Source organism: Antrostomus carolinensis, unplaced genomic scaffold (genome assembly GCF_000700745.2).
Source record: "Antrostomus carolinensis isolate BGI_N321 unplaced genomic scaffold, ASM70074v2 scaffold3618, whole genome shotgun sequence".
Taxonomy (NCBI): domain Eukaryota; kingdom Metazoa; phylum Chordata; class Aves; order Caprimulgiformes; family Caprimulgidae; genus Antrostomus; species Antrostomus carolinensis.
In genome coordinates this window covers 52,271-69,401 of record NW_010332151.1, presented here as the reverse complement: position 1 = coordinate 69,401, position 17,131 = coordinate 52,271, and the positions used below count along the sequence as shown (strand labels likewise).

Genomic DNA, 17,131 nt, shown 5'->3' with positions numbered 1-17,131 from the left:
GCTACTGGTGGGATGCACACAGAATATATGCACGTATACATGTCCCACTAATAGACCTTTTTCCTGAACAGTCAATCAGTAAGAGGAATCATCCTTAAGCTGAGACCTTCTTCTAACTTCTTACCAATTCCCTGTAATGTCACTCAAAGGGGTAATAAGTACCATCACAAAAATTATACTTATAGCCCTACTACCTGCTCAGGAAAAGAAAATAGGAAGCTACCATATCATAGAGTTACAAATTGAGAGTAAACACAAAGGCAAACCTTGCAGCAGCTAACATTGCTACAGGCATAACAAGGAGATAAACAAAAAAAGCGGAAGGAAACACTAAATACACTACGTACAGCAGAGTTTCTGCCTAAAGATCTAAAGGTCTTCTACAAGCGTATTTTTTTTTACTGTATTTTTTATTTTTTACACATCCTATACACACACACCACAGCTAGCAGAAGAGCAGGCTGACCTACAACTCATTTTTACCTTTTGACTTGTGACTGCATTTATGAAGTTTTTTGCCTGATGAAAATCGAGCTAAATTTTTAAAAAATTATATATGTATAGACAAAAAATGATTAAGTGTACATTTAAATTATCACCTTCCCCCCCTCCCTCAAATAAGGAAGAGAACAAGGTACAAAAAGTTGCAGATATGAATGTCTTTCAAACCAACAAGAAGTACCAAAACCTGAAACAAAGACAGGATGATGATTTTATGTCTGTAAGTCATTGTTAAGCATCGACATTTAGAAATACTAGAAATAATTAGGATAAAATCTTTACTGGCTTTTTGGGTTCGACCACAACTTTCACACCAATATATAAAACATGGATCCACCTTTTATTAAAATTAATGACATATTTTGAAACACTATATTGTAGCATTATAATACAATAGTAGAATGAAACTTTGAAGTAAAAAATTAAAAGTTTCAGAATTGCAAAATATTAACTTTGGTCCTGATTTAGTTAAATGAAAATCTAGGAAGCTCGATATCCCACAGGATCAGAGATTAATGATCCTAATTAGATATGATAACAGACATGGAACCAGTTTTGGTTACTGCTCTTTAGAAGAAGATTATGAAAACCCCTCAAAAATCTGATTCACATACATTAAGATTTAGCATTAAATATGGCTGGTTCTCAACACCTGAAGAGGCAGCTAAATTCTCTTAACCTTAATGTTAGAACTTACCTATCTTCCCATGCAGGAGTGCATTTTTATCAAAGTATCCAAGAAAACCGTAGCAAGGTTATCTGGGTACAAATACATCTCAATTTCTAGAAGAGGCTTAACATAAATTTCAAACCAGGAAACCAGGCTATCTTTCTCATTCCATTCTCATTCACTCAAAGACAGTAAAAACTGGAAAACATAACATTTCCTTACGTGCAACCTACCTCTTCTGCCAATACTAAAATATAATGTTAACTGTTTTTTGGATGCCAGAAGAAATAATCTGTCAAGTATAGCAGCATTTTCCTTTTTAGAAGAAGACAGCCAGCAACAGAGAACACAGACATTGCCCTGTGTTAGAATATATCAGTTTGTCTGCTAGCACTTGGGACAAAACCACACCCACTGTTTTGGGGAACCCATTCCCTCCCATAGCAGCCATCCAAAAAAGCTTATTTCAAGAACAGGCAGCAATGTCTCTGAATCATATTGCAGGTGTGGCAGATCTGGCACTCACTGTCCATATGTACTATGTTTCTTTCTACACTTGAGTACAAAACACAGGAATCACATTTTCCTGCTAAGTACTTTTATTTCACAAAAAGGTCATGCTTCAGACTGGGATGTCCCATAGTTTATTACAATAGCAGCCAGTCATGTACAGCCACAAAACACGCATGGTTATTAAAATAAATTCTTCAAACAATTTTTTTTCAGTAAGTTGCTCAATTGGCCGTTGAAAATACATTAGAAGCCAAAACCACATGACGCCACATACTAGCTAGTCATTCACACACTACTCATGGATCCTGGGTAGCACAAACTCCCACCAATCCTCCTCAGGCATACTTTATTTTCATTGTTCTACCTGACACTAAGCTAGCATAGGTATCTAATGGGGGAAAATATAACATTCTTGATTAAATTAACATCTGCTCGTTGAGAATTTAAGGCCAATGACTCAAGTCAGCAGAAGGCCACATGGCAAAAGGACGGAGTTCATTCCAACCAGTGTTTACATAAAAAGGATAAAGGATGCTGACTTGTGTAAACCATCCTCTCCTGCTAATTCAAATTAATACAGAAAAACATTAATAATCACTACTATTATCTTAGGTATTCTTCCAAAAGCAAAGACTTCATTAAAGAGTTGAAGTGGGTTCAAGAACTTTCGCCCCCCCCCTCTCGAATTTAATGGGAAAAAAAATAAAAATCTTAAAAGGACACAAAGTTGAAACTTCTTGGAAATAATACAGTAGCTAAGGAGAAAAAAAAATCTTGAGAAAACAAAATTATACTATGATTAAATTTTGTTGCCAAGTAGTGACATTACATTTCATTGGCATAGAAAACATCAAGAAAGCATTCTTAATAACTGGGACTTAGTAGTTTTGCAACTAATCACCACTTACCTGTTACCTGGGGTACATATGGAACTGACAATCTTTCCACACTATATCCACTGCCTCCTAGTGATTCTGCAATCTTGTTTGTCAGGAAAAATAAATTTTTTTCATGCTTCTCTAAGGATTTTGGAAGACTGTGAAAACATATATTTGAAATTAATATCTACCAACAGAGACTTGTTCATTAAGTAAAATATTTTTCCAATGTCTGCAAGAAACCAAAAAGGGTCAATGGTAATCATTTGATGGAAATAAAACATGCTCACTTTTTTAGGAATGAATATACACCCCAAAATGAGTCCACTGAATACCTCTGCCACATTTTAAATTACCTTAACACTTCATGGTTATCTGAAATATGTTCCTCACCTATTCTGCTACATCTTGAAATAATATTGTATCTGCTAAATGGAAAAAAACTGCAGTGTAATAGTATTTGCCATTTGCCAGAAATGCGCCCTCGTGACAAAAAGATACCGTGGGCTGCACTGGGAGTATTGCCAGCAGGTCAAGGGAGGTGATCCTTTCCCTCTACTCAGCATTAGTAAGGCTACACGTGGAGTACTGTGTCAAGTGCTGGGCTCCACAGGGCAGGAGGGACATGGACTTACTGTAGAGAGTCCAACAAAGGGCTACAAAGGTGGATTAAGGGACTGAAGCACCTGTCCAAGGAAGAAAGACAGAGCTGGGATGGTTCAGCATGGAGAAAAGAAGGTGGATCTTATCAATGTGGACAACTACCTTAAGAGAAGGAGAGTGGAAAGGCAATAGAGCCAGGCTCTTTTCAGTGGTGCCCAGGTTCAGAAGCAATAGGCACAAACTGAAACACAGAAGGTTCTGTTTGAACATCAGGAAACACTTTTTACTGTGAGGGTGGCCAAGCACTGGCACAGGTTGCCCAGAGAGATTGTGGAGTCTCCATCCTTTGAGATATTCCAAAGCCATCTGGATGTGGTCCTGGACAGCCTGCTCTAGGTGACCCAGCTTGAGCAGGAGATTGGACCAGATGATCTCCAGAGGTCCCTTCCAATTTCACTCATCCTGTGGCTCACTGAAAATACATCTTGTTCTGTTAGCACTTACACCAAGCATCATATTTTGCAGATGTAAGTGCCTCTGACTACAATAAAAAAAGTCTGAAAATCAGATTCTTTTCATATAAGCATATATGCTTTTAACGATTAGTTTTCTTCTGCCTATTCTGTACACTATTAAATCTCTAAATTATTTTTCATGTATGCAACATATTTCAATGATGTGTGATTTTTAATAGTAAAATAGGTACTTCACTGCACATTAATTTACATTCTGCATCTACTTACTTGCATTTGTCTTTGAAAATTATTTCTGGTAGAAAATAAGATGCTTCCAAACTTCTAGTTTCAATGACCTGAAAAAAACAAGACCAATAGTACAAATGGAGTAGTTCCATAGCTATTTTCTCCAAAGACTAAATTACTTAAAGAGATTCTAATGCAGTAGATTACCAGTTCTTCACTAATATCTACCTCAGCACAAATGAGACCTTCAGAATTTATTTTGACCAGAGAAAGAGATTGTAGCACTCACCCTTTAGAGTAAAAATCTGGTTCTCATGGTCTTGTGCACATCAGTACTGTTTTACCAAAGCCAGTGAGGATGTAAAGCCTCATACCAGATGGGGATTTAGACCATTATATATGGTACCATAAACAAAATAAAAATGCTATACCTTGAGAGAAGAATATTCTGTGCATAGTTTAAAGAGTCAGCAAGTAATGCCTTCAGAGACCAAAGACAAAGGGTGATGTTGGTGGACACAAATACAAGAGATCAATTGGTATCAATACAAGATACCAGAAGCAATTACTTGACAGAAGTCATTTACCCATTTTACAGTAAAATGTGTACTGTTCTAAAAGACAAAGTACTTAATTATGTTACCTTGCTGACATGCTGACAAAAGGCAGGAACTGCAATCATCTGACTCAGAAAGTTTAAATATGCTGCAACCAATGCCATGACACCACAACGATTAAACATAGGCAGATTATCCTCATTGATGATGGCAATGTCCTGGAAATATAAAGGACAGTGTTACACCCTCCTAAGTTAACAGGCTGTTCCAAATATATGGAAGTCAAAATTCTTATTAGTAACACTAGCTGACACATGATGACTATCTGGTATTACTTAGCATTTAATACCTCTCATCTTAAAATCTTAATCTATTAGCTCACTTCTGAATTAGGTATGTATTGATCTGATGTTAGCTTCAAGGATTCAATCCCTATGAACAGAAGTAAGTCTACTCAACTCTGTTCTTAAACTTCTGTTTCTCAGAAAAAGAGTAGAGATTAATGTCTGGAAGTCTTTTACCTTATCACCTGCTGATCATAATTCATTTTGCAAGAAAATTAGAAACAGTACTTTAATAACAAAAATCACTCTTGTGAGTCACATATACAGTACCATAAAGGGAATTATTTCATGTTTATTAGCATTTCTATGTTTACTTAGACTGTATTATTTTTGTTCTAGTAAAACACATAATGACATTTTCATCAAGTAAGGGTTTGGTTCAGTGACATTTTAAAATTAAGGATGCACTCTGCGTTTCAGAGGTATCATAATGCAGGTGCACGTTAGGGAAAAAGGCTAAGGACAGAGAGTGAACTCAGAACACAGGACACTATTAAATTTCCATGGCACATGGAAGCACTATTTTTTTTTTTTTTTAATGCTTAAATTTCAACTCTGATAAACCTACTAAGTTACACAGTTTCATTGAGGACTTATGCAAGTATGAAATAATGTTCGAACCTGTAAAGGAAATGCTGAAGAATAAAGCCTGTCAACACACTGACAGAATTTTACTCTAAGGTAAGATTAAATAGCCTGGTTTGACAAATTTTTCCAAGCAATCAATTAACCATAAACTTTCTTCCAAGGTGAGGACAGTCCATATACTTTATGTAGAACACTGTTGTAAGATCACAGGTTGTAAGAACACCTTGTCAATCTGCTAATGCATTTATCAGCCATTCAAGGGAGCGTTTCAACAAATTTCCACATCTGCTCTACTGCCTGAAGAGAACATGCTGTAGAAGTTTGCAACAAATTCAACTAGATGAAGCTTCCCTGTTAAGAAGTGTTATATATAAAGTGCACTTCCTTAATGGACTGATCAAATTAGGACTGAATGATGTGATTTTCAACTTGAAGATCAATATGCAAACAAAAACCATTATCCACATCTCCAATTATAAATATAGATTGTCAATCAATGAACCCAACAGTGATTCACTCATACCTGCAAAGCAATAGCTAATCGAATGAGGTCAATAACCACTTCTTCATTGGCGAGTTCAATTGTGATAAGAGCTAGAGATGTAAACAGCAGTTCAAAGTTTTTTTGGACATTGTCTTCTTCTTTACAGCCTAAATAGATGTGTCTGTACAACTGCTGACCATGCTATAAGAGACAAAAAATGGAAATTTTGTATTAAAATCACAGAATAATTCAGGTTAGAAAGGACATTTTAAGGTCCTCTAGTCCAACTCCCTAGTCTAAGCAGGGCCAACTTTGATGTTAGATGATTTTAGACAGAGAATTAAAAAACAAAAAGGATAAAAAGACACGTACACACATACATACACAAATAAGTACAAGACTAATCTAGACCACCACTAGCTTACTACTGTAACAGCAGCTTCTTTATAACCACAGTACTGTTCCAATGTAGAAGTGTACAGATAGGGAAGATAATACCAAGAATTGCACATGAATACTGCACTGTGTGCACTATTCATTTCCTATTGTAATAATCATAAATAAAATTGCCCATTTATGAAAAGGAGAAAATAAAAAGTAGATCTTGGAACATTCTCAAGAATATTCAAGTAACTGAGGAGCTTCGAGGGTTAACCTTGTGAAAACATCAAATTTGTTCATTAACCAAGTCTCGTTGAAGAGCAAACTGAGAAAAAATTCTTCTAGAGGGTGTTTCAGAAGATGAGTACAGTTCATTTATCACTGTGCACAGGGAGGCTCTAGCTCTAGTGAAGAATAGTGGTTATCTAATAAAAGACCCTCAACCTCAAAAGTGACTTTCCTCATAACACTGTGCTTAACTAAATATTTCTAAATAAACTGTTATTTCAACACAAATAAATGAAATGACAGACAGGCAGGTTAAGAAGCAGGTTTTGCATGTAGCACATGACTCAGTACCACCACAGCATTCGTAAGTTGTAGAGGATATAGGTCTGTATCAGTTGACACAGCTCATATCCAAGACTGAAGGACTGATGCTTTACCTATGGAAGTATTAGTTCAGCTTTAGAAGGAGAAAGAAAACTCATTTTTAACATTTGTTTTTCAAGCAGGACATATTAACTTAAGAGATAATAAAGATGCTGTTGGTCTTTTTATTACTTCTAAAATCAAATATATAGTTGTTCAAACATATGTTTTATTTAGAAAAGTGGGAAACACCTATTTGCAAAGCACGGAAGCTACTATGAAATAGGCACAGTAAAGGTTAGCTGTTTAAAGATACACTGTATTTGGGAAATAAAAGTAATGAAATTATTCATCCCACTGATAAAAAAGGAATTGCACTTAGATATGAAAATAAATTATTATGTGGAATTTCTTGACACATAGTATCTTTCTAGAAGATTGCAAAATGCAAGAATTTCCACATTTCCCTTTAAAGAAAGCATAGAAATAAACCTCCTGGATTTGAGAAGATGGACTGAAATGAGAAGACTTTTGTGCCTAAATTTGGCTTAATTCCACATAATTTTAGGCACTGAAATTTCTAAGTAGGATACACAATTGCCTTACGATCCCCATCTAACATCAAACAACCCAAGATGGACATTCAGATCTGAACGGATTTCTGGAGGTGCTTCATCCCTCTCCTTTGATAATGCAAGGAATCTAGGAACAGCAGGCTGCTAACATACATGTCTAAGCTCGGTGTCACATTAGGTTTATGATATGCACCTGAAACTGTATCACATGTATAACTATTGAACAAGTTCATTCCCCAGAGTTAATACATTTTTAGAAAACTGTATAACCTTTTCTTGACCTGATAAGAGTCTCTTTTCCTCTCCTGCCCTCTTTTTCAGATCAGAGTGTTAACAATGCAAATATTCAGTTCAAGAAGGACAGGGATCTCCTAGAGAGAGTCCAGCAGAGGGACACAAAGATGATGAGGTGCCTGGAGCATCTGCCTTATTAGGAAAGGATGAGAGATCTGGGACTCTTCAGCCTGGAGAAGAGAAGACTGAGAGGGGACCTTATCAATGTCTATAAATACCTGAAGTGTGGGGGACAAATGGATGGGGCTAGGCTCCTTTCAGTGGTGCCCAGTGACAGGACAAGGGGCAATGGGCACAAACTGGAACACCAGAAGTTCCAGACAAACCTAAGGAAAAAACATCTTTACTGTGAGAGTGCCAGAGCCCTGTGACAGGCTGCCCAGAGAGGTTGTGGAGTCTCCTTCTCTGGAGATGTTCAAAACCTGCCTGGACACTTTCCTGTGCAACCTGTTGTAGGGAACCTGCTTTGGCAGGGGGGTTGGACTAGATGATCTCCTGAGGTCCCTTCCAACCCCTACCATTCTGTGATTCTGTGATTTAGTTTGTCAATTAAAATTCTCATCCAGCAAAATCAGTAAATACAACTTATTCAAACTTGTAAATCCTAGACATTAAATTGATGGATTTAAATTTAATTCACTTTTTACAATGATACATTACTAATAATTGCCAATGTTGGAGTATTCCTTATATTTGTATTATTCCAGTATTAATCAAAACACGTGAAATCACCACAATACCACAAGGAGTATCAACTGTACTAACTTAGCTAGACATGTATCTTGCACTGTTACTTGAAAACTACGTAACTCTATTTTGCATATCTAGAGCACCTCAACATTGAAATAATTATAATTTGAATTAAAATCACTCAATATTGATCTTTGCAACTTGTTGCAAAAACATAGTTACAGAAGAAAAGCAAAGCAACTGGTTCAGTTACTTTATCTTCTTTCTAGACAGAAAAGTTAACTTTTCATCTATTACCTTCTTCATGAAGCTCACGTCTTGCCTTGAAATTTTGTCTCGTTTTATCTTTAGATCAGAAACATCTGGTATTATTCTACAAAGGAAACAAAAATGTCGTTTTAGCAAAAAGAAGTTGAAAGGGAAGAGGATGTGAAATATATGAACTATTCAAACAAATCCTGAAGCAATTTCCATTTTAATGATATCCATGTTTAACAATGACGTTCAAATTTCAGTTGAAGAGGGAGAACCATAAACAGAATTTTGGCAACCGCATATTTTTCTCTACATAAAATACCAAATCCTTTCTTCCACAGTTAAACTAGCAGATATTTGGTCATTCAAGGTATCATGCACTGAGGCTTACCTGTAAAAACTCCTGCCATCAATAAATGACACTGAGCACTGTGCATTTATCAAAACAGTACATTAACAATTCATATTAGGAAAAATATTTAAAAATCAACATATCATAATTCAAACATTAAACCAGAATTTAAAGTAGGCCAAAGCAAACAAAAAAGAATTACCGTATCCCTCTGAGCTTTGCTCTGTTGTCATGTCGATCAATGAGATTATGCAGTATTTCCAAGACCAGCTGCCTTAGCTCAGAGTCTTCCATGAGTGAAGGAGACAATAACGGGTCCAGAAATGGGGGAGGAAGTGCATTAGTTATCGTCGTTGCTTTGTATCCTGAAGTGACCTGTTTATTGTTGGAAGTAAAATTAATGTGTGTTATTACTGCATTGTAAGAATTACTTGGAGCTGTCACTCACCTTTTAGTGGGCTTGCTTTGGCATCTGAAAAGTGGATTCAAATGGAAGCAGTGAAATAGTTTTGAAAATTCCTAACCTCATCATGAATTTGGAAGGACTTTAATACTTATGTTCATATGAACTCCCTCATCTATTTAAAGTGTTTCTCAGGATCCTTTCTCTACCAACACACCCGAAAGCATAAAGGTATAATTTATTAGTTCTTTGAAAAAATGGCCTATGAAAAGTTGTAGGGCATAAAATGAAGACAGTAATAATTCCGACAGAGATTTTTTATGTTTCAGTCTCTGAGCTGCTCATACATGGTACTGACTGTGCTCGTATGAAGAAAAAAAGACAAAACAGGCCCTATATGTACATCTTAAACATTTATGGATACTACTTTATTGCAAAAAGAAAGCAAGCAGCCAACATCACTTTCTTAGAAATCTTGCACCATGGTGGTGTTTTTTATTAAAAAAAAAAATAAAAAAAAAAATACTACCATTGACTTGCTTCATTCAATTACTTTTATTTAAAGCAAGCTCTATAGGTATATAAGGAAAAGTTAACTTCTATCTAACAATTTAAATATTAATCAGTTGAACATTCACAGCAGTTAAAAATGTTTAAAATTTACTGTCCCTTATAATGGAGGTTGCCAGAATATTACAATCTCAAAACCAAAGCAGGATTCAGAAACTGACAAGCATAAGCTGTTGAGGGTGAGGCCAGAAAAAATATTTAAAAATTAATTATAATAAAAGCAATCACAGTTTTATCTAAGACTTTACATAATAATTACATCTTCATTATGCATATTCCATACCATTACAGCTTCTACATGTGAACTGTGTTGTACTGGTTTTAGCTGGGAGAGTTAATTTTCTTCATAGTAGCACATATGCCACTGTGTTCTGGATGTGTGCTGAAAACAGTGCTGATAACACAGGGATGTTTTTGCTATTGATGAGCAGAGCTTACACAGAGTCAAGGCCTTTTCTGCTTCTCACACTGCCTTGACAGTGAGTAGAACTGCAGAAGAAGTTGGGAAGGGACACAGCCAGGACAGATGACCCCAAGTGACCAAGGGGATATTTCATACCATATGACATGGTGATCAACAATAAAGCAGAGGGCCGAAGTTTACCAGGGCTGCCATTGCTCAAGGACTGGCTCAGCCTAACTGGTGGTAAGCAATTTTTTTTTTGGTGGTTTCTTTGGTTTATTGGTGGTTTTTTTTTTTTTTTTAATCACTTGTTTTCCTTGGTTTTGTTTTTCTTTGTATCCTCTTTTTACTTACTCAACTGTCTTCATCTCAACCCACTTTTCTCACTCCTACCCTTCTGGTTCTGTCCTTGATCCCACCGGGAAATACTGAGCAAATGACTGGGTAGGGCTTTGCTGCCTATCACGGTTAAACCACAACATGTGAGCAAGCACTATTGCTGCAGTGTAACTGAACAGGCTGAAAGGAATCTTGTTGGCAGAGGAGCATGAGGGTACATGAAGGTATCTAATAAATCATTTTGAAAATAGAAAATTACTAATATTACAAGAAGTAAGGCTGCCAATAAAAGTGCATACCTTTAACTAAGTGCCAGATTTTGTCTATACAACATTAAATTGTCTGCCTGTGTGTATGCATGACAACAGACTAATTCTGTTATGAAGTATTACTCTTTTGTAAAGAATACGTGATGGAAAATACCCAGTTCAGTACACAGAACAGGCAGGGGTCACCAGTTTCTAGCTCTTCATTATATTTGCAGACTATACCTTATATACTTTGCTCTGAACACAAATTCCCTCCCACATTTTTTCCACAATATTTATCAACATCTGAGTAATTCATTAAGCACCAAAACATTCACTTTCACTTCATTGTGCCATGATGGGGTTTTACTTCCGTGTTCTAAAAAATGATCCAAAACAAAATTCAGTGTCAAAAATGTTAAATATCTTCCACATGCACAGTTTGAATCCCTTAGAGCGTACTCACAGGCTCTGCAGCACCCCAAATAATTAGAACAATTCTCACTGACTTAAATTAAATTTTTAAGACTAGTGAGATGAATACTGTCAGAAACAATTTAGGCATAGCTGAGTCTATCTTTAATAAAGACAATGTGCAAAATGAACCCCTGAGGTACTTTCTAACATGTCTTCTGTCCTTAAACTGCAACTGTGAATGGTCACCTCTTCTGTGAGCCGGAATCTAGGATTTCATATTCTTATAAGCAAAGAATGGTTTAACTGATTTGCCTAACACCACACACAAATTTCATGTCAAAGCAGGGATAGAAACTCATTTTCCAGAAAGGCATTCTTCTGCTTTAGTCATGAAATAATTCTTTATGCTATTTCTCTCACTTCAGTCACTAAACAAATTTTCAGCTTCTGCAACGAAACAGGCTAGGATTGTACAGGGAAGAAGCTCCTTTACTACCCACTTCTGATTCTTGCCATCAGGATCTATTTCCAGAAATACTCTTTGAAGGCTTGGAGTTGAAAAATGTAATTTTTGTGATAAAACAGTTAAACAGCATCTTACAAGAAACTTGAGAAATACTAGGAAGGAAAGAACACTGGTGCCTAGAGGCTCTAAGGGCTTGGAAACAGGCATCCATTTCTACAGATTTAAAAATATTAGCCATACTACTAATTACAGCTTTTCTGGTGTCAGAGTTAAAAGTGATTTCACTTCTATGTTGCTAGCATTGCTGGTAGAACTAGTCAACTCAACCTACTCTGTGATGTTCTTTTGGATCTGCAGATGCAATTAAAACTGATATGCACTAAACTGCTCCAAGAGATGGAGGAATATTTCCTGAGCTGCTTGTATGCAAGTTGGCAAAATGCTGTCACAGTTTTACCCAGAAGAACTACAGATCTACGTACTATAAAGGAATGTTTCATTTCATAATACAGAGTTGTAATACTGTACTTATATGTATAAACATATACATAAAGTGAAACATTCCATGCCTGTAACATAATATACACAGAAGGCTTACCATAAGTAAGGATCTCAATAACATGATTTGAATCCTCCTAGTTCCCAAATCTCTACAATTGGAAAAAAGTTGAAAATTAGTTTCTTTGCATATCTCCAAAATATTATTCTACTCCAGACATCATTCTAACAACTGTGTTTTTGACAAGTGAATACAGCAGTGTTGGAAGGGATGCTGGATGACCACAAATAAGGGGCAACTATTTCCAAATGAGATGCAATAACTAAATGTTTTTGAAAGGGATATTTATAGGAAGGCTTAAAAAATGAAGCACATACAACTGAGAAAACAGTATATGATATATGTGAAGCAGATTTAAATCTTCATGTTTCATTCAGAAATCTCTTTGTATCTGAAATGTTCAACCACTACCTGCTTGATTTAATTTTCACAAGCATCAGTGCTCAGATTTCTTCTGAATTAAAACATAACTGAGTCTTTTAACAAACCAGGACTCTTCTTGTTTAAGTGAGACCCCAAAACTTAGAGACTGAAAAAAAATTATCTGCAAAATCAGCAAGAAAAACTGAAAGAACCCTCAGTTTTCAGATCACAGGAAGGTGCGTGGAACACCACTTAACCTGTACTTCATCTTTTCTCATTTTCCATCTGCTGGTACTGAAAGGTTAAATATCTGTTGGTATATAGTCACATATGCACTGTTCTTGCAAGATCTTACAAGATAAAAGTGCATTTGGAATAAATTGCTCCATTCAAAGAGACTCTTTCAAGAAAATAAAAAAGGTTCAAAGCCTTTTGTCCACCACGTAGCATAAGGAAAGAGCAAGGCTCAAGTTGTCCCCTATCTATAGTGGAAGCTTCCACCTTCATGAGCTATGGTCCTGGTTATATCCAGTTGGCATTCACCTATAGCTTTTCCTATTTCTACCTAAATAGGGAAAATCTAAACCAAAACAAAGTCATTGGGCTTTCTGCAGTTTATTTCTTAATCTGAAGTCAGCTTGTACAGAATGAAGAAGAAACTAAAACCATTTGTAAATTGGGCAGCTATTTGAAAAATGTAGTCATAGTTCAATTTCCCTCATTCAGAAAACATACATAAAACAGGTTACAGAATTAACCATCATTAAGTAGGTAATTTCAGAAACATCTGTACAGATGTGGAGAGAAAAAAAAAACACGTTTTAGTGCAAATTAAGTTCATTCCAATCAGGTGCCTTCTATCAGTAATGCGTTTAGAGACAGATCTCATACCACTGACACTATGCTTGTCTTGGTTGTGCACAGCATTTAATAATATAGCCCTTAATTAGTGAGAATTTCCATTTCACTTTTCTTAATTATTTTAACTTTTTAATTTAATTTTAATTCACTTCTAAAATCTAAATTTTTAATTGGAAATTAAAAAAATGTAGGATATACAAACCCAAGGTGACTGGTATCCAGTGACTGTGAATTCGTCCCCAGAACAGGTACTTTTCCCATAATGAACATCATGATCTCTGATCTCTGGTAATCTGGGAGATTGCTTCCAAAAAATCCTAAATAAAAATAAAGTTACAGAAGGAAAGAGATATAGAGCCTTATAAATACAAGGAATATATTTACAATGTCAAAATAGATGAAGAACAAAGCTACGATTTGTTTTAGGGTATAATACTCAGAAGTTCCTTTCTGCTGAATGGCTTTACAGAGTCAGTTCATGACACTTTTTTCTCTGAATCCTAGAACTTTCTAATTTTAACCTCCTTTAAATACATAATTTTAAAGTTAAATATGTGACGTGTTAATTTGTAACTAGTGAGGAACTGGAAGTGTTTCCCATGGAACACTGGTGTTACTTTTGTCTGTTCTTTTAAGTCACCATTAAATACTATAGGCATGGAATGCCTAATTCCTGTGCAGGGAAATCTCAGAGATATACAAGTATGACATGACTATTACTCAGAGACTGCCAAGGTGAGCAGCTCTGAAGCCTGCATGATGGGCAGCAGAGCAGTCCAGTGCATGGCACAAGGGCGTTTTCTGAGCCGGAGGAACCTCAGGGGAGCTGAGAGACCTGGCCAGCAGCTCATGCCACAGCAGCTGAGGAGAGCTGGGCAGAGCCAGGAGCAACAGCAGCCAAACACTGACACCTATAGAAGAAACCCCCAGGGAACGTTGTGACCAGAGGTAATTACAGGCCTGTCAGTCTCACTTCAGTGCCGGGTAAAATTATGAAAAAGGTTGCTCTGGGAGTTATTGAAAAACACTTGAGATAACACAGTCATCGGTCATAGCCAGCATGGGTTCATGAGGGCGAAGTCCTGTTTAACTTCTTTTTATGTCAAGGTCACCCACCTAGTTGACCAAGGGAAGCCAATAGATGTGGTGATTTGGGGTTTTAGCAAAGCTTCTGATACTGTCTCTCATGGTGTCCTTCTGGACAAAACATCCAGCACACAGCTGGACAAGTCCATAATTCATTGAGTGCACAATTGGCTGATGGGTCGGGCTCAAAGAGTTGTTGTAAATGGAGCTGCATCAGACTGGCAGCCATTCACCAGTGGGGTTTCCCAAGGCCTCAATTTTAGGTCCAGTGCTCTTCAATGCTTTCATAAATGATCTGGATGCAGGAATCAAATGTACATTAAGTAAGTTTGCCAACAATACTAAACTGGGGGGAACTGTGGACAACCCTGAGTGTAGAGATGCCTTACAGAGAGAACTGCACAGACTAGAGCACTGGGCAATCACCAACTGTATGAAATTTAACAAAAGCAAGTGCTGCTGGGACAGGGTAATCCTGGTTAAACATACAAACTGGGGACAAGAGGCTGGAAAGCAGACCAGCCCCAAGGAAACAGATCTGGAGGTTTGGATTGGTGGCAAGTTCAATGCGTCAACACTGTGACCTGGCAGTCAAAAGGGCCAACCGTGTCCTGTGCATCAAGCACAGCATAGCTAGCTGGGCAAGGAAGGTGATTTTCCCACTCTACACTGCACTGCTGTGGCCCCACCTCGAGTACTCTGTGCAGTTTTGGATGCCTCAATATAAGAAGTGTGCTGGTGTTGGCTGGGATACAGTTAATTTTCTTCATAGTAGCTGGTATGGTGCGGTGTTTTGGATTTGTTCTGAAAACAGTGTTGATAGCACAGGGAAGTTTTCATTAGTGCTGAGCAGAGCTTACACAGAGTCAAGGCCTTTTCTGCTTCTCACCCCACCCCACCAATGAGGAGTCTTGGGCTGCACAAGAAGTTGGGAGGGGACACAGCTGGGACAGCTGACCCCAACTGACCAAAGGGATATTCCAGACCATATGACGTTATGCTCAGCATATGAAGCTGTGGAAGAAGAAGGAAGGAGGGGCACATTCAGAGACATGGTGTTTGTCTTCCCAAGTAACCATTACACGTGATGGAGCCCTGCTTTCCTGGAGATGGATGAGCACCTGTTTTGATTTCCTTGTTTTGATTTGCTTGGGCATGTGGCTTTTGTTTTTTTTTCTTGTTTGTTTGTTTGGTTTTTTTTTGTTTTTTTGTTTTTTTTTGGGGGGGGGAGGTGTGGGGGTTGGGGTTTTTTTGAGGTTTAACATTTTAACTTGGAGTTTTACTGTAATGGTGAGAAATAATCTACTACATATTTCCTACAGCTCCAGAATGTTTCAAGGCATAAGCAAAGGTATAAACTAGTGAACAACATTTAAGTTACATTCCCTCTTGTTCTTCAAGTAAAGGAATGCACATCATAAATGTACTGCAATATATGTCACCAACATAGAAGAAAATCTGAAAAAAGGGGAGGAGCTATTTTAATGAAATAATTTACAGAACTTGATGCTCTCATTTTCAGTATTGTGCTCAAAAGTACTTCACTTAAGTTGTGGTAGCACAACTGGCCATTAGGTGTCATTGTTGCCACTATTTTTAAAATTGGTTTCTACAAATTTTCAAGTAGTACCTACTGAAATATATTACTGTATATGACTGCTTGCAATATGATTTTCATAAAAGTACTAATATCAGTTCTGTACCAAAGGTACCTAATTATTTTTATATTTCAAGGGCCATATAATAATATAAGCAACAAACTCAACATATGTTAAGTCCACGAGCATTTTTAATTTTCATTGAGCTTCTTGGCTATCTTCTCAGTTAACAACTAAAAGAGCAGTTTTTCAGAAGTCACATCAAGTAAGCCTGAGATTTAGAAGCAAGTACAGTCAGAGATACCACAATTGCCATTATTCCTTTTTGATTCAAGCTGTTTTAACATCATCTTATTGAGGAAGGGGGAGAAAGGGAAGAATTTTAAGTGAGCCTCTGTTACTGTCATTACTCACCAATTGTTTGAATAATAGCATTCTGGACAATCCTCTCATCACTCTCCTTGGAGCCTGTGCTGAAAGTGGCACTTCCCACTGAACTGCGGCTATCACCCAGCTCAAAGTCAACACTGATGCGCAAATGCTTCAACAAGGTGTTAAAAACCTCCAGAACTGTTGGGCCTGGAAACAACACATAACAATGATCACATCTGACAAGGGGAAGATGCCTTAAGAAAATGAAAGCTAACCTTTTCAATCCCTTTTCAGAAGAAATCAGATTAAGCTGAAAAGTGAAATACACTGTTTGAAGATCAAATAATGAGCTCTTTTCATAATATGGTAGAAGACTTCACTAGTCTGTGCATGCAAGTGGGTCTTGTATAAAGAGAAAGGGCAGGCTCAGACTCAGGCTGATGAAGCAAAACAATAATATTTCAGCAGG

The 17,131-nt window shown here is 37.0% G+C and overlaps 1 protein-coding gene across 2 annotated transcripts in view; it reads right to left on the bottom strand.

The window, feature by feature from the left end:
* EFR3A (EFR3 homolog A) overlaps positions 1-17,131 on the bottom strand; it is a 58,981-nt gene that overhangs the window by 9,428 nt on the left and 32,422 nt on the right. For both annotated transcript variants that reach the window (XM_010173380.2, XM_029086321.1), the window contains 9 exons: positions 16,705-16,869; positions 13,809-13,923; positions 12,422-12,473; positions 9,180-9,352; positions 8,668-8,743; positions 5,879-6,040; positions 4,510-4,641; positions 3,909-3,976; positions 2,593-2,720 (listed from right to left, as the gene is read on the bottom strand). In XM_010173380.2, coding sequence (XP_010171682.2) covers positions 2,593-2,720; positions 3,909-3,976; positions 4,510-4,641; positions 5,879-6,040; positions 8,668-8,743; positions 9,180-9,352; positions 12,422-12,473; positions 13,809-13,923; positions 16,705-16,869 — 1,071 coding nt within the window. The remainder of the gene's footprint in view (positions 1-2,592; positions 2,721-3,908; positions 3,977-4,509; positions 4,642-5,878; positions 6,041-8,667; positions 8,744-9,179; positions 9,353-12,421; positions 12,474-13,808; positions 13,924-16,704; positions 16,870-17,131) is intronic.